Source organism: Aulonocara sp. 'chitande type north' Nkhata Bay, linkage group LG20 (assembly GCF_057382095.1).
Source record: "Aulonocara sp. 'chitande type north' Nkhata Bay isolate Kocher_YH1m ecotype deep benthic linkage group LG20, A_spYH_male_GT1.1, whole genome shotgun sequence".
In the NCBI taxonomy this organism is placed as follows: Eukaryota; Metazoa; Chordata; class Actinopteri; order Cichliformes; family Cichlidae; genus Aulonocara; species Aulonocara sp. 'chitande type north' Nkhata Bay.
The window spans coordinates 22,287,534-22,305,372 of NC_141363.1; the positions used below are offsets into that span (position 1 = coordinate 22,287,534).

The 17,839-nt window shown below is 42.6% G+C and overlaps 1 protein-coding gene across 1 annotated transcript; it reads right to left on the minus strand.

The window, feature by feature from the left end:
* Positions 1-1,790: 1,790 nt before the first annotated feature.
* On the minus strand, positions 1,791-17,013 carry LOC147305575 (leucine-rich repeat neuronal protein 1). Its single transcript, XM_086276749.1, has 13 exons — positions 16,808-17,013; positions 8,905-9,067; positions 8,667-8,812; positions 7,642-7,743; positions 7,158-7,342; positions 6,402-6,644; positions 5,876-5,998; positions 5,624-5,746; positions 4,950-5,364; positions 3,642-3,771; positions 3,370-3,548; positions 2,602-2,760; positions 1,791-2,339 (listed from the first exon to the last, which is right to left on the minus strand). The coding sequence occupies exons 2-13, from the start codon at positions 8,984-8,986 to the stop codon at positions 1,791-1,793; spliced, it is 2,436 nt and encodes an 811-aa protein (XP_086132875.1). The 5' UTR covers positions 8,987-9,067; positions 16,808-17,013.
* Positions 17,014-17,839: the final 826 nt, after the last annotated feature.

Genomic DNA, 17,839 nt, shown 5'->3' on the forward strand with positions numbered 1-17,839 from the left:
GCTGTCACACTCGGAAAGCTACAAATGAGATAATTTTAACAAAACCCTAAATCTGTTTCATTGCTGTGAAAGAGGTTTGTGTGAAGTTCAGCACCAGACTCGTTTTCATCAGGCTGACGTGTGAACCTGAATACGGGACCTTTAACCGTCTCTGAAGATATTTAAAGTGAGATCTTGCACACTGTGCTGAGTGTTAGTGCTGCATTTGTGTTCATCAGATGAACTAAATTACAATAATCCGTTTTTTTTAACAGTAGAGCTACTGTCAGTGTGCTTGACAGAGACGAGACAGGGAGAGAAAGAAGGGAGGGGGCAGAGGTGAAACTATCCGGACTCACTGGGCTTTCCTCTGAAGAAATGCCCAGTTTGAACCAGCTGCCGGCCCAACAACAGGACCCCGACCCACCGTTTGAGAAGCCGATCTGAGGAGAAACAAATCCAGCGACTTCCTGTTAATGTGTCTGTGTTAAATCTGTCCCACAGACTGTTCAGCTGCTCCGGTTTGACAGAATAAGAAGGATGCTTTGAGAAAAGAAAACCCCCCAAAACTGAAACTTTCATCCTCTTTTCATGCTTCAGCCACGAAACACAAACCAGACGTCCACTTTCATCCTCGCACAGATCCCAGCACGCACAGCCAGTCGAAGTGTGCATCCCTAATCCTGTCAGATCCTGTTTAAAGGAGTTTTTTCTCCCCGCTCTCTCCGAGTCCTGGCTGATATTAAAAACAGCGTAATACTAAGATTCTTCAAACTCGATAAAATATAAAAATTTAATCATTCGGCCGGCCTGAAGTGCACTCGATAGTATTTCATATTATTTTAGTTCTGGTATTCAGATCGTTCCTTTAATCGAAAAGTCAACTCTTTATTTAATTACCTCTGGGCTGAACCACTGCGGTTAACTGTTGCTGGGCTCCTGACTGGTTCTAGTGGTCATTACACATGTCAACGTCACTGGATGACTTTTATCATTATTTAAAAAGCAGATTTGAGAGAAAAAAATGCAGACAGAAATTTTTTTATCCCACATAAAATAAATTTGTGATTAAAATTGGACTCCACATTTTTTTCCTTTGGTTTTGAAAGTGTTTAGATTAATAGACACCAAGTGGCTCCAGGCTCTGTGCTTCTGACGCTTGACAAAACAGTCATGACCCTAATTTTAAGGCCTTGAAATCATCCAGATGAAGGAGTTTTTAAAAAAGAACCTCTGTATGGTTCCATTGAAGGGGGAAACTATCCATACAGGTCAAAACTGTTTTTTGTGGCAGGCAGAAAACATGTTTATTTCTGCTCTAAAAGTAGACATTTTAACATGGGAGTCTATGGGGACGGACTCACCGGTGGAGCCGGCCTCAAGTGGCCACTAGAGGAACTGCAGTTTTTCATAACTTGGCTTTTGCCGCTTGATGATTTGAGAAAAACTCAATTTAAACTGCATAAATGAACTGACTTTAAAGGCACCTACACAGCTGAGTCTACCTGGAATGCAAGTGGTGACCTGGAAGAAAGGAAATCGATCAGATTGACGGCTGATGATGGGAGGTGATTAGCGGGAGTGAGCTGGTTTGGAATAGATGGACTGAAGCATGAAAAAAAGTCCCTTAAGAAAGCTGAGATGGGTGTCCTGCTGCTTTAATCAGTTCACACACCTGACCTCGCCGTCATCTCTTTGACTGTCAGGCTCCTCGCTGAGTCACATGACCCTTTTCATCCATACAGCTTCACTTCTGTGGTCCTCTTGCCCCCCCGAGTGTCTGTCAAACCTCCCCCTCCACCCTCCTTCAGCTACCACATGTACGTCTTTGTGGTGTCGATCTGACTCCCCCCTGCCTCCTCACCCCTCGCTCCTCCCTCCCTGTCTTCCTCCTCCTTGTCGTCTTTGTCCTTCTCGGTCTCGCTCTCCCACAGCGTGATGAGCGGCGGGTAAAGCTCATTCAGAGGGATGGATGTGGCGTGCTGCATGTACTTCTTCAGTGAGTGGCCGCAGGACTTGTGCTGCTGCACGCGCCGGCCCATGTACACCACCAGCAGCGCCATGATTGACAAAGCGAACATGGAGCCCATGACGGCCGCCAGTGCCACGCTGCTGCGCCGCGACGCCACCAGCTCCACTGAGAAACCCGCCTCTTTAGTGGTGATGTTCAGACAGGAGGTGTGGACAGGACCAGAGGGGAGGGAGGAGGAGGAGGATGGAGACAGAGGGGTAGGGGAGGTTCTAGGAGAGGAAGAAGGAGAGGTGGGGTGAGGAGGAGAGGAGGAGACAGTGAGGCAGACGTGGTACTCTGTGGCAGGAAGGAGATGAGTCAGGTTGTACTCCTGCACGTCGACTGGAACCTGGAGGGGGAGGGGGAGGCAGAGAGGAAAATGTAATTAGCCCATCGAGTGCCTCCTGCTGGGTGTAAACCGAGTGTGATAAGATAGGGTGTTGATGACAGAGCCCGAACAGGTTGAGCGATTGATAGCAAGTTTATATTATTCGTGTTTCCCACGCCACGCGTCAAACTTAGTTAAAGCTGAGTCAAAATAATCTGTAAATGCAAACTCCTGTGATGGCTTCACGACTTCCAGCAGTAATGTCATTGGGTGATATGTTCACCTTGGCCGTGTAGCTGATCTGAGGGTTGTCAATGTGCACGGTTGCACTGGTCCACCGGGGAAGAGGGCCGGGGATGTCATGATGGTTTGAACCCACAGCTGAAGCTCCTCCGCTGGGATATAACTTCCACTCCAACACCACAGACTGTGCGTGAACCACCTGCACATGAAACAAGAAACAGTGAATCACCAGATTCATGGAGGACAAACTGTCTGGAGCATTAGATAGTTTAATAGCAGAAGAATAGAAGGAGGCACTAGAAGAATAAAATATAACCAGAAGAAGTAAAGAAGAAAAACTAGATGAAGTAGAAGCTGAAGAACTAGAAAAAGAATAAATTATAGAAGAAGAAAGGACCAGAAGAAGACCTGAAGAAGAATAACGTAACAAACTGGCAGAAGTAGAAAAAAAATAAGTAGTAAGTTTGATGTAAAACTAGACAAATAATTAAACTAGAAGAACAACTTTAAGAACAAATAGCTAGAAGAAGAACAAGAATAACAAGAAACAAAAGAGGAGTAACTACTCGATGGCAAACATGAAGAAGAGGAAGAAGAACTTCATGAAAATATGGATAAAAATCACACGCTAGACGAAGAACAAAAGAGAAGAAGATGAAGAACTTGAAAAGGGCAAGAATAATAAGAAGGAGAAGATGCAGAAGATATAGATGAATTAGTGCAAGAACTGGAAAAATATTAAGAGCTCACAGCATATTTCTAATAACACCTACACCTGTTCGTATAGCACATGAAGGACAAAACGTACCTTAGCGAGCACCACCAGAGACCCTGCACCACTGGATGAGTTCCCCAACCAGGTCCTTTCTCTGCTGGGGTCATTCCCCCCACCAGACCAAGAGCCGGCATATCCCTGAGAGTCTACGAACACCGAGACACTCTTGGTGTCTGCTCCTTCGATGTTCCAAGCCACACAGGTGTACACACCTGTAAGAGAAGAGCAGCTTTTATGCCACTGAAGGTCCAAATTAAAAATCCACTTTAAACTGAACTGGATTTGAGCCTGCAGCTCAGACTGACCTGCGTCTGATGGCTCTGCGTGTTCGATCACCAGCGCACCAGGATCTGACATCCGATGCTTCTTCTTCCTCCTGCTCAGGCCACGCCCCTCCTCTGATATGATTGGTGAAGCCACTGCCTCTGAGCTCACCTGAGCAGATTCATAATGTCACTCTTTGGTGTCTCTTCACAGGATCATGCACTTTTTTAGTTCTCACTCATTACATGAATTTATTTGACTAATTCGTTTTTTTTTTAGGTTAAATATGGTATACATCAGGTAGTTAAGGAATGGGCACATTCAGTTTTTATTAAATGTACGTTCAGTTTATGCCAGAGCTTTTTTTTCTTAATGATAAATTGTTTGGATAAATAAACCTTTAATTCTATTTCAGATGCCATTGCTCAAAATTTTTGCTTCATGTCATGTGAAGATACTTGTTTTGGGTTAAGAAAAGATTTTAGCTGGGGTACACGTACACACAACAGCAGACGTAGACTGTGACAATAGGACATGGAACACATGACGGACCGGGGAGACAGGATGAAACACGAGTAGAGGAACACGGGAACAGTCAAGGGGGCAAAACACAGAGAGCGAGAGGGGAACAAGTAGCCAAGAGAATGAAGAGAGCACAAGAGGGACATGACAGGCTGGGGAAATGTGGGATAAACAGGATAGAGGGGGGAACGTGAAATGGAAGACAAGGGAAACAAGACACAAAGACACACAAACCCAGACACACAGAGAGGGACACAGAGGACAAAGACTCAGGGGAACCTAATAACCAAGGAGCTAAACAGGACAACCTAGGCAATAAAGAATAAACTCAAGACTAACAAAATAAACCATAATACAAAAATGACATCAACATACAAGAAAACTCAAAACGGGTCAAATGACCCAGGACGATGACAGTAAGTGACTCCCACGACCCATCAGGGCACAGATGTCAAAGCTGTAAATGTACATGGCAGGAGATTGAGTCGCTGTGGTGATTTAAACCCATTTCCAGGGTGTCTCATGCTCTCACGCTGAAGCTGTGTCTGCTGGAGTGAGTCATTTAGTACAACTTAATGTTGCACTTGATTAATGTAGCTCTGTTATTAGCTAATCGCTAATTATACAGTGGAACAGACAGAACAGTGGAGATGCAGAGGGAACGACACACTGGGGAGTTTATTCACCACGTCCAGCATGAAGAGGAAGTAACGTGTAATAATCACTGTCTGTTGTGATAACTGATTAACTGAAATCAATGAAGTGAAAATGCTCAAAGCTTTGTGTTTCTCTCTGGGACTTGGACACACACAAAAGTTTCTGCCCACCTTGTCACCATTTGGCGTCACCCAATAGAACTGAGGGGCGGGGTCGGCGTCTGCCCAGCACTCCAGCGTAATTGGCTGCCCTGCGCTGACATTTATGGTCGGGGGGAAGGAGTGAGGAGTTATGTGAGGCAGGCAGCTGTTGGTACCTCCTCCGCCCCATCCAACCGCCACCACCTCCTGCAGCTCCTGACTGATCAGGTGAGGCGGGGAGGAGCAGATGGTGATGGAGGAATCCAGCAGCTTGAGGTGTGATTGGTTGCCAAGGTGAGGCCCCCAGGAGGAGAGGCAGTCGCACCGAAGAGGGTTCGAGTGAAGAGAAACCTCCTCAAGAGAATGGAGGGAGGAGAGGAGGTCTCCAGAGAGGAGGCTGAGCTGGTTATTATGGAGGAGGAGAGTCCGGAGGGAGGGCAGGTTACTGAGGGCAGAAGACCGAAAACAAAAGACATTGAATGAGGAAAAAGAAACGAAGAATATGGACAGATAGAAAAGAAAGAAGAGACGAAGAACTAGGAGAATGTGAAGAAGAAGATGAGGAGACAACAGCTGAAGGAGTTACAAATGTACAAAATCAAAAAATAAAAATAAAAATCACTTTTACTCATGAAAAACATAACGTATGTAAAAATGAAACATAACATCAGTGTGGGGTGGCTCAGAGACCGTTAGACACTCACCTGAAGGCCTGTGGGTCCATGTAAGAGAGGCGTGGGTTGTTGCAGAGCTCCAATTTGGCAAGTTCTGGAAGGTTTTGAAAAGCTGCTCGCTCCACCATCAGCAGGTCCTCCATGTTGTTCAGACTGAAGCCAAACACAACACAGCATTTACTACAACGTGCAACCGTGGCAGCATCCTAAGGTGAAAAACAAAGCCAGAAAACTCCAACAGCTTGGAACAACGTGATCTCTACTTTGTGTTTTCCAGCCAACCTGAGTTCCTCCAGGTGCTCAAGGTTCTGGAAATCTCCCTGCTGGACTCGACCAATCGGGTTCCTGTTCAGGTCTAGGAACTTCAGGTTTGGGAGCACGCTCAGAGCATCGCGAGGAACAGACCTGCCATGAGAATGAAATTCAGCCATGGCTCCAGTGGCAGAAGGTTATGGAACTGAGACCTTATTTAATCATTGTACATCGCCTTGAAGCTAAAAGTGTGTTATTAGTGGACATTCAAGGCTCTGACTGCTGAGAACCCTTTAAAACAACTTTCCCCCCACCCTGTTACATCAACAGTATCCTTCACTACCACTCGTATCAATCACATCACCATTTTCCTTTGATAATGGCTATTTCATCTGTCAACAACTACAAGTTGCCATTTTCAATGCTCTCTGGTCACCACATTGCTTCTATTCTTGCCCTTTATGCATTTAAGACAGGAAAGTCTACTTAATAACAGGGTTATAGCTAGGTCTAACAGGCTAAGAGAAAGTAAACTAGGGGTCCTGTGCTGACGAACCTGAGCCGGTTGTCGTAGAAAGAGAGGCTCTCCAGGTAGTCAAGGCCCAAGAAAGCAGCAGAGGGAACAGAGGCCAGTCCCATTCCTGCCAGGACCAGGCTGTGGAGGCGAGACAGAGGCAAGAAGTTCTTCTCCTCAAGACCCAGGATAGGGTTTTCCCCAATCATCAGAATCTCCAGGGATGGCAGAGACTCGAACCAGCGACTGTCGATAGCCACCAGATGGTTGGAGTTCAGGTGGAGCCTAGGAGAAACATCAGAGAATAGAGAATTAATTCAGATGAAGCTGAATGGTAGCAACATGACAGGTTTTTGAAAGTTTTGGGGTGGATGTAGTCCCTGAGAGTGACCTAGTGAACCTTTAGGAAGTTTCAAGATCTGATTATATTGGTCTTTGGTGTTTTTTTAAATTGCCTTTAATCTTATTTATCTTACTTCTACCGGTATAGTGAATTTGACATGAACAACGACCAACTTCACATTTGCTGGGCCCAGATCTTCGACAGTTAACATCAGAGATGGATGACTCCTAGATCCAGCCTTCAGATTTTGTCTGCTATGATTCTGTTCTCAGAGAAACCCCCACGTTCTACCTCCTGAGTCCTCACTGAGAAAGGTGTACTGGCTTTAGCTGGCTCTGGTGGTCTTTTTAAGGTTCTATTCATCTCATATGCAGTTCTGATGGTCATCTGCAAGATTCTGGGATAAGTTAACAGTCAGAATGAGGTTTGATAGAAGAAGTGGTGGTGGCGATTACCGCAGCAAGTTGGTGAGGCCGGCAAAGGCTTTGGGTCCGATGGAAGAGATGTGGTTATGGTTGATGTAGAGCTCTTCCAGACTGGAGAGATTCCTCAGACAGAAGTCCTCCAGCTCCTCAATGTGGTTCTCCTCCAGGTACAGAGTCACCAGGCGGCCAAGAGAGGACAGGCCCATGGAGCCCACCTGAACAGACAAGAAGAGACAGTATTTCGGTATGAAGCTGACTTAGAGCGGATTATCAAGTTGGACCAGGATGCAGATAAATGTAAACCACATTTTTTTCACTTCAGTTACAAGTTGTAAGCAAAATCCGGCATCTGGTGTAAAGATTTGATCTCAAATCAAACATGCAGACCTACCCACTGCGCCGAACCCCGTGTGAATATGTAGCAGCTGAAAGCTTTCATCCAGCTGTTACTGACATCTGTATCCTGCTGTTCAACAAGACTGTGGATAAATATTGAGAATCGAGAAGCGCATACCTGTGTGAAGTGGTTCTGAGACAGGTCGAGCTCTGTCAGGTTGGTCAGACTCTGCAGTTCAGTAGTTATAGAGGAGATGTTGTTACTCTGCAGCAGCAGCACCTGAAAGGAATGATGAAAAATCACATTCAGAATATATTAACAACATAATGACTGGTCAGTCTTTCAACTGGCTCATTAGAGTCAGGTCAGAGTCAGAACCCCAGTTTATGTTAATGTATGCAGGGTCTCATTAGTCAAGAACAGAAAATACTCTCCTTTTGATTCAATCCCAAAGCGATGCTCTCTGCAGGCATGAACTGAGAAAGACGCTACCTTGTTCTTTGGGTTCATGAACTAGAGCAGATGTAACAATCAAATTTCACAATAAATCTCTGTCATCTTTGTAAGTAGTTCGGTGTTGTCTGATCCTTGTGTGCCTGCAGACACCCCTGAGGGTCAAAAGAGCACAACCATACACTATATATAGTGATGGATTTGAAAGGTATGTAGGCCAGAAAAGTGAATCAAGTGCATGAATGCATTAAACCTGCTAACAGCCAGCAAGGAGGGTGGGGGGTGGGGTTCCTCTGGTTGCCATTGAAAAATTGATAGAAGTCTGGGAAATGAGCCTATTGCTCCCCTGCTCTATTACCACTGTAAAAATGTTCCTGATGAGTTTATGGTCTGACTTGCTCAAAGTCTCATGCTTTGTTTTGGGTAAATGATGGTCCCGAATAGAGCACAAAAAGGATAGAGCAACGTTTGCTTTGGGTTTGCATCCCGTGACTGACAGCCACTTCTCACATTGTTTAGCCCATGACTCAAGGAGTCTGAGTGTTTTATTAATATTTCTTAGCAATAAGTGAACCAAGCTGCTTCACACTTAAGCCTAAAAGTTGTTTTTTGTTACATTTTTATGACACTGTTGTATGAGCAGGCTTTTAAATTGAAGGCAAGCTAGAGACATAATACATAATAAGAAATGTATTGTAAAAGCTCATTTTTAGGCTCTGCATGGAGGTCCATCCATGCAGGGCTGTTACCTGCGTATCAGCAGAGATGTTGGCTGGTACTCTCTGCAGATGGAGTTCATTGCAGTCGACTGTCCTGGCCTGGTGATGCACAGACTGTGGGGTGTACCACGGCCGCGTCTCACATACACACTGCAGAGGGCACAGCACAGCGCCACCTGGAGGGAACACACACATGCACCAGGGCTCTCTTTAAACAACATCTGCGGATCATTAAATGTCCATTTGCATCCTTTATCCTAATCTTTACCTTGGCTGGTCCCGCTCATTTCAGCACACGCTGATGCTATAACCAGGGAGAGGAGGAGAATGGAGAGAACTTCAGATCCCATGATGCACTGGGCTGTGGCGCAGGATAAATAGCGATGACACGTGCCTCCAGATGGCTGGTCGGAGTTTCATCTACACAAATACTGAAAAAGTAAAGGATAGAATTTTTTTTTTTTAAAGGAATTTACTCTGTTGAAGTTGCTGCTAGCAGATACAGTTAATCATTAGTTAGCCTAGCTTAGAATTTAATTAAATGTCTCTAAAGAAGTTGAGTAAGTGAAAACACCTGGGTTGATTATGTTGTAACAGCAGAAATGTGGAACCGTCACAGACCAAGCATGAAAAACTAAACTTTAAAGTGACAACGCTGCAGTTCCTTTAGTGGCCACTTGAAAATCAGAATCCTTTATTGATGCCTGAGGAAAGCACGTGGTCACAGAGAAAGTGAGAACATTAACCGAGTAACCTAAATTAAACAATACAATATATTACAAAGTTACAAAATACAACAAAACAGCTCAAATATATACAAATTATAAAAAAATTAAAAATATATGGTTGAAACTGAGGTGCCCTTCTTATTTTCTCTGTAGAGGATGTGTAAATATAAAGGGTGTAAAGCTATTACACTGTGTACTGCGCTTTAGATGGAGGAGTTGTACAGGAATGATTTCCTGTGTCGTTCAGTGGTGCATTATGGGTAATCTCAGTCTCTGAGTGATTTGTAGTTGCATTTATTAAAATGTATCTGTACAGTTTATGCACAGGTACATTTGTCACTAGTAAACCAAACTTACTAGTGGCAGATGATAACTCTCTACCCTACCACGTTCCTAAAAAATAGGAACGTGGTTTATTCAAGCATCAGCTAAAACTGAAGCTTGAATAAACCAGTCGGCGGCATCATGTTGGCTAAGCCAGTGTTTTGTTTACAGCTTGTGACACACATTCGCAAACAAACATAAATATTTCATTAGCAGGAACTGTGTCAAACTCATGCTGCAGCATCCATCAATACACAGCAGCAATTAATCTGACAACGCAGAGGAGAGGAGGGGGCAGCGGCCTGGTGACACACAGGATCAAATCAAAGTGTGTCTGCAGCCGACCAGCCAATCCCAAAACACACACTCGCTCCTGTTTCCAACACTTCTGAGGACATTAAACTCTCTCACGCTCATTCACTGGGGCCACAACTTTAAAGTACTCTTTGTTTTACTCTACAGTTTTATTGCACAAGTTCCAGCTCTGGTCTTCATTATTTTTCTCTATTATATTTTATACATTTGTTTGCAAAGAAACCACTGAGGTTGTTTTTGCGTGTTTTTATGCAAAGTAGCAGCTCTGACATTGCACTGAGATGAACAGAATAGGATAAAAGAGCCATCAATATATCGGTCTAATTTAAAATGAAACCAAAATCAGGTCTTCAAATTAAAATGTCCTCAATGTGAAGAAGTTGAGTCCCCACAACATGAGTTATACAAGAACACACACACACACACACACACACACAGCCTCTGTTAATGTAACCAGACAGCCGTGCTGCTGTTGATGTTGCCCACACACACACACACACACACACACACACACACACACACACACACACACACACACACGCACAGCGGGATAGGAAATGGGGACACCTTGCCTCTGGTGCCATGGCAACCAGCCAGGAAGTGACATAGCAGGACAAAGGGGAGGGATTGACCTCAGTGCCGCCCCCTGATTGGTCCAGTTAGTTCTCACTGTGTCCCAAATCCACACTGAATATAATCACATGCACTTTATGTGTGTAACATAGACTAATGTTTGTATTTATCATATATGAAACCTTAAATTCTCTAGTTATTTATTTATTTGCTCAACTGGAATGATTTTGTAAACTTGGAAAACTGCACTAAAATAAAAATACAGAGAAAATGTCCTTAGTTGTAGCATTTCTTACTTTGGTAAAAAATGTATTCCAACTTGCCTGATGAGGCCATGATGGGCATGTTTATTGAGACTGCAAGACTGAGTCAACGGCTATCAGGAAGTTGTGTTTTTACTGTAATTGCTGTCCTGATTTTCCTAAATCTTCCATCTTATATATGCCATCCATACTACCGTATAATAATTAAAAGACTAAAATTAATACTGAAACTAATTAAAACAAAACATTTTCAAAAAGCAAAAACAAGACTGAATTAAAAATAAGATGTTAAAATGGCATTAAAATAAAACAAAGTTGAAAATTACAATTTTTTCCTCCCATCGAGTCCTATAATACCGAACACACTTTCAGCTGCCTGCTAGCTTTTAGAAAGAACGCACGATTATCACACTTCCATGTAGGCCTCAGTTTTCATACCTGGAAGCTACTTCAATTTTCACATACAGCCCATCATTCAGTTGTACTGAAATCATTCTATGAAGTCATCTTATTTTCAGGTTCAGCTCATACTCCCCAGTTCTTCGCTCCTTTCCTAATGTGGTCGCGTCTGCTTAAAAACAAACAGGACAAAAAGGAAAAACTCGAGTCTTTAAAACAGTGGCTTCAAACAGTGTGTGTGTTTCTGTGGCAGGCTGATATGAAGCACGGCTGGTAGGTTGGACACAAAATAAGCCTCTACCTGCTGTCCTCCCCTGAGGCAGCATGCACATCATTTAAAAAAAAAAAAAAAAAATCATCAGAGAGATGAATGAACACAGAAAATCAGCTTGAACATCATGGGAAATACTACAAGGGGCTCTGGTTAGTTCACTATATCAAAGAACTTTGGGTCCTATGGAGCTGTAGACCAAAAATACACATTTTGGGAAGGGTAAACATTTATTTCTGGTAATTTCCTTCATGCTGTGGACTGATTTAATTGTGCTTCTGTGAATAAATTGAAGTTATTGTGCCAACATTTTCAAAATTCTTGATTAACCAATAAGTATGAATTAGCAGGACACTATTATTTTATGGATAATATGAGCTTTCCTGTGAGAAAACAGAAGAAAATGCCATTTTATTTCTCTTTGGTCATATTATTGATACCATGTTCTTTCTTGATACTGTCTTTCATAGTCTAAAAGCTGGTGTAAACAATTAATTTAGCAATTTATCTTAGTTTTGTGCCACTCTATGTGCCCTGGGCTGAATACCAGCCAATTAATGTGCAATAGTATTATCAGTAAAAGGAAAGGATTCTCTAATAACAGCCGGGCAGTCTAGCATCTGTGGTTAGTTCATGTCTGTATTAAGCTTTCAGGTTGTTTTTGCAGTAATTCTCATAAAACCCCAAATAAATGCTGACTTTGGAAGTCAGTCGTGTTTTCAGTCCGCTGCTGGTTCATAATAATACACTCCAAACAGTAATGATTGTCTGTGGCTTTCTGCCTTTTAATAAGCTTTTTGTGAGGATATAATGTGCAGTGAGTCAGACAGCAGAGCTACTGGGACAAAAGGTGCACAGGGGGGTGGGGCAGATTTGCCACTAGTTCATTAGCATATTATTAAATATCGCTCATTAAGTTCAAAGGTTTGTTGATGAATTTGCGATGAACGCATCAAACCTGAACACAGCACGGTAAGAACATGTCAGCATTTGTCTGACAGATCGTTCAAATGTCTGAACCTCCTCCTTCTGGTTAGTGACAGACCAGAGGAGGTTCGTCTCTCTGCTCCAACATCTGAACACCCCCCCGCCCCTTTGCTGTTGAGCAGATGGAATATTGATGAGCTGATATTAATTATTTAAGCAGCTGTGAGTGCCTCATTTACTGTCCTTCTCTACAGGCTGTGATTGGAGGAAAGCAGGAGATGCTGGTTAATGAACTGTGACACACACACACACACACACACACACACACACACACACACACACACACACACACGTCTGCCTTTGTAAGGACCATCACAAACATAATGCCAATCCGGGACCTGCCTGATTTTAGCTAAACAAATGTTTAAACACTCAGATAGGATTTAAAAGGTCTACTCTTGTTCTAATGTTCCAACAAATGTCCAATTTAAAAAAAAATGTCCTCACTTTTCACTGATGTTATTATTTTGTGAACATCTATTAACTTTTTTTAAGAAAATGTCCCCATTTTGTGTAAAGTTTTTCACTTTTTACAAATGTACTAAATGCTGTTGGGGTTGAACTCAAAAAAGTAGGAAAAAATACATTACTTTACTTAATTACTCCATAAATGAACTACTTTGTTGCAGTACCTCTTACATTGCTTTGTAACATGTCCTGAGATATATTACACTACAGCTACCATTTAACAATAAAAATGTTGTGCAACATTCCTGCACGCTGATATAACTTCCTATCCTAATGACAACACACGAGATCTTTCTTGTCGTGTTTAAGTATGAACCCAAAGCTTAAAATCAGCCTGAAGAGCATTTCACAGAAATTAAGGTTACAATGCTTCATGCCTGACTGTGCATCACTGCTTTTATTACCTGTGTGAAAAAGTGATTGCCACCTAAACCTAATAACTGGTTGGGTCACGCTTAGCAGCAACAACTGTTGATTAAGCATTGAAGATAACTGGCAATGATTCTTTCACAGCGCCGTGGAGGAATGTTGGCCCACTCATCTCTGCATGATTGTTGTAATGAATTTTATAAAGAACTCCAACCCATTCAGGAATGCACTGTTAATGACTTGACTGGTTAAATAAGGGTTAATGTGAGATTTAAAAGAGATTTAAAAAGTAAAAACCTTTTAGTCCTCTTCCCCTCAATCCCTAGCCACAGCAGACTGATGCCCCCCCCCCCCTTCACTGTGGATTTTGCAGGGGTTTCTTCCTGTTAGAAGGATTTTTTTCTTTCCCACTGTTGCCAGATGTTAACTCTTATAATGCAGCAAGATGACTGGTGTTGTGATTTTGGACTAAAGAAAATAATATGAATACATTTTAATTGAATTGCTTAAATAAAGCTTGTAAATGTACTAATCTTGCAAAAAAATAATCAAATAATGGGCTAATCAGCTGTCATTTGAGCTCTAGAGTGGATATCATTGAATACTACTTGTCTACTTTTACATTTAACTACTATAACAATAAACTGTTACCAAAATTTGCCATTTTGTCTCTCTGTTGGTCATCGTGGCTTGAGCTGAAGCAAACCTGCCACGGCCTGCTAAGGCCCGAGTTTGAGCTCTTATGAAGTCTTCAAAGCCATAGATTTGTCATAATAGTCAACCTAATTTTGAAGTGCCTTAAACCTGCATTCTTTTTAACAGCCAGTAGGAGGCAGCACATCTGGTTGCATCAAAGTTTATGGACACTCGGCTCCTTCGACCAGTGACCTCACGGATCAGTCAGGTTGGTCTGATTAAATTATAAAGTTCAGTTTATAATTGAAACTGAAATTGAATTGAAACATCTCTCGTTTTAAAATTTTGGTCATTCTCCAGATTAAGAAAGCAGGATTATTTAGAGCAGGGGTGTCGAACTCCAGGCCTTGAGGGCCGGTGTCCTGCAGGCTTTAGATCTCACCCTGGGTCAACACACCTGAATCAAATGATTAGCTCATTACCAGGCCTCAGGAGAACTTCAAAACATGTTGAGGAGGTCATTTAGCCATTTAAATCAGCTGTGTTGGATCAAGGACACATCTAAAACCTGCAGGACACCGGCTCTCGAGGCCTGGAGTTCGACACCTGTGATTTAGAGTATGAATATTAGCTGATGGTGTTTCACTCAGAAATTGTTACATAACGAGTGTGTGAGCTCGTCTCAGAGTCAGACCCACCCCCTTGCTCACAATGTCTCATCCCAAACTCCAAGACGGTGATGCTTCACTAACCGAGGAAAGGAGGAAGGAGGCGCAGCTGATTTATAACACGGGACACACCAGGAGCACTTTGTGAAAAGGAATGCATCAGAGTAATTGCTTTAACACAATTATCTAGTTTTCATAATCACAGGAAGCCATAACTGTAACTGAATGTGCATTTTGATTAATTCTTCTGCACTGCTGCAGGGACTTTTCAGTGTCTCTCGGTTAAATTCATCTGCTCTACAACCACAAAGAGACACAAAACAACCACAAAGGGACGGATTAACCTGTCTGAATCACTGCGAGCGTGTTGCTGCAGTCGTTCTGTGGAAAATAAACCTGAGGGTTAACTGAGAGTCGAAGAGGTAAGAGGTGATTACATAAAGCTGAGTCGGTGTTGCTGTGGAAACCTTGTGGATGTGAAACCAAGTCGACTGAAGTGCAGAAACTCTCTGACCTACTTTCATTCAGAAAAATCTATTATGCAACAATAAGTCAAGTCATCCTCCTTTCTGTCTGAATCTGCATCAAAATGCCAGAGGTTCACGTCTCCCGAGGAAGATGAGACGAGGGAGCTTCGTTTTAGACGGATGATGACGACTATATAGATGGATTTTGATTAAAATCTGCACAAAAAGCCAGAAAGTAGTTGCTGCTGGCCCGACACTGAAACGCCAGTCTGACTAAAGAAAAGAGTTGCCACTGACGGGTAAAACATTTACACGAGATATCTGTAATAAACTTAAATAGCTCGAAAAAAATTAGTGTTTTGTTTCATCGTTAGGGAATTAATTAGACTGAAAATACACATGCAAGGAGATGGAGTGAGACTCAAAAATACTGTTGATGACATCAAATCTACATTATAAACCCAGTAAATATTTTTACTTTAAGTGGTGCAACAACCTCACCCACAACACAATAAATTATGCAAACCTAATTAAAACAAAAGAATGACTAAAGTCTTAAAGCAGCACCACAAAAACTGCACACCTGGCCCACACTCAAACTGCTACCCTGAAACTGAACCCACGAGCCTGAACGCCAATAAAACACTGGGGGCGGAGTCAAAAGAACCCCAAGAAACACAAAATCCAACAAACAAAACTCGAATCTAATAAAAGGAACCGGAGGAAAGAGGAATAGCAAGCTACACATACAGGTGGAACAAACAGGTGATACTAATAAAAGGTGTGGAAGATGATAAAAAGAAGGAAAAAGAACAACTGTAAAAACAAACACAACAAAAATACCAGGGACCATGACACCAAGTCTTAAAACTTTGTCAATCAGCCCATAAAAAGTGCAGACGGATCAAAGCAGCAAACACAGTTTATTAATACATCTGCAAGAACATCTGGAATAATAATGTTGATAAAAATGTGGAGGCACTGCAGACCGAGCGTCAACCTCACGGGCTGAAAGACGAAACTGCGGCTAAATAAAATCACTGAACCAGGCCTCTCAACCATGTTTGTACTGCTGGAACATTTTTTAAATGAGAAGTCCTGACAATTTCCATCTTTTATATACAGTCTTTGGATAGCCAGGGACAGGGTTTCTTCAAAAACACTCTTTCTACTCATTTTATAGCAAAGACTACAGTTCCCATGATCCCTGAATAAACTGGACTTTTGCTTCGAAACCCAAACTTCATAAAATGATTGTGTAGCACAATCAAGAGACGACAAGAATAACACACCTGTATAAACTTTAAAAAGACACCACACGAGACCCGATTTTTTTGTAAGTAGTTTTGATGTCATGTTTTATATCTAAAACTCTTAAAGTTAAAAATTAACAATGCCTGAAGACTGAAGTTGACTTTCCCTGCACAGTGCGGTAAACACAGAGACTGATTAGAGTCCCGTTCATCTTTTCTCTCTTTATCACTCAGTGTCATCAGCATCCAGCTGCATTTCGGCTCATTTAGGAACAAAGCTCGTGTTTCGCAGCAGCGACTCTTTTTCTTTGTGAAAATAAAGAAATGCTAAACTTTGAGGTGAGTACCCGGGATTAAACCCGGGTTTGATTCATGATTCGTCCCTCCGTCTCACTGTGGTGTCCCTGCAGAGCTCCGTGCTCCAGTGAGGACAGACGCCCATGTTCTCACCTTGCTCCTCCGCCTGCTGCTTCTCCTGCTCCCAGCCGCAGCTGCAGACACAGCCCGGGGCAAAGCCTCACAGAGCCGGGCAGAGCCTCACAGAGCCCGGGCGGAATGAGTCCGGTAGAAGCGGGCGGTTCTCCGGTCCGCTGATGTTTTGGTGATCCAGATGAGGGCGGGCCGAGTCCTGCTGCTGCTGGCGCTTTTATCTGAAGGATCCCTCCCTCTCTCCCTCCTGTCCTCTGTCAGGTCCGCGGCAGCTGACTTCCCATCAGCCAATGGGATTTATAGGCCACTGGACGAGGGACCAATCAGGGAGCTCGGATGCTGCACAGAAGCGCTGGAGGAGGAGGAGGGTGAACGATGATGATGAGGAGGAAGGGGAGGGTGGGTGTCTTCTGACATGACGTAATGCTCCAGATTCACCTAATGACTGAGAGTCTGCGCTCCCCTTGTTATCTCTCTCTACTTTGCTTCTTCTTCTTCTGTGGTGTCTCCGTGGTGCTGTCTGATCTGAGGCACGAACCAGCAGAAAGTTTAAACAGGAAGTTTGAAACTTCACAAGTCAAAATGTCTTCAGTCACACATCAGACGCAAAGAGTTTACTGTTAAACAGAGAGTATCTAAGCATGATGTCAGTGCTTTATAGCTTACATCGCACTTCATCTCTTTTTTATTGGGACATTTCATGGAAATTCAATCAGTGCCTATAAATATAAATTAAATACACTGAAATTAAAAGGTTTTTTAGTTTTAGTGAACAACAATGTAACAACACATTGCTTCATTTCCTCCATAAAACAAAACAATTTGGGGGCTTTGTTTGTATTTATTCTTATTTAGTATAAAAAAATAACCAAACAAACAAACAAACAATGTTGATAACGAATCAAACAACAAACAAAAGAGAAAAGTTTGATAAGTTCTACAATTGTGATTGATCACATGTAGCAAATGTGTTCATGATAAAATGGAATAAATGAATTAATATTATCATTATCGCCTTCATAATACCAGCAACAATTCTAGGATTGTAACGCA

What these genes read in the sequence shown, in the direction of transcription:
- LOC147305575 (XM_086276749.1), bottom strand. Translation starts at nt 8,986, where the DNA reads ATGGGATCTGAAGTTCTCTCCATTCTCCTCCTCTCCCTGGTTATAGCA. An exon ending in CTCAGAACCACTTCACACAG is followed by an intron (nt 7,343 to 7,641) that starts GTATGCGCTTCT and finishes TTGTCTGTTCAG; the next exon opens with GTGGGCTCCATGGGCCTGTC. An exon ending in CGCAGAGCCATCAGACGCAG is followed by an intron (nt 3,549 to 3,641) that starts GTCAGTCTGAGC and finishes CTTCTCTTACAG; the next exon opens with GTGTGTACACCTGTGTGGCT.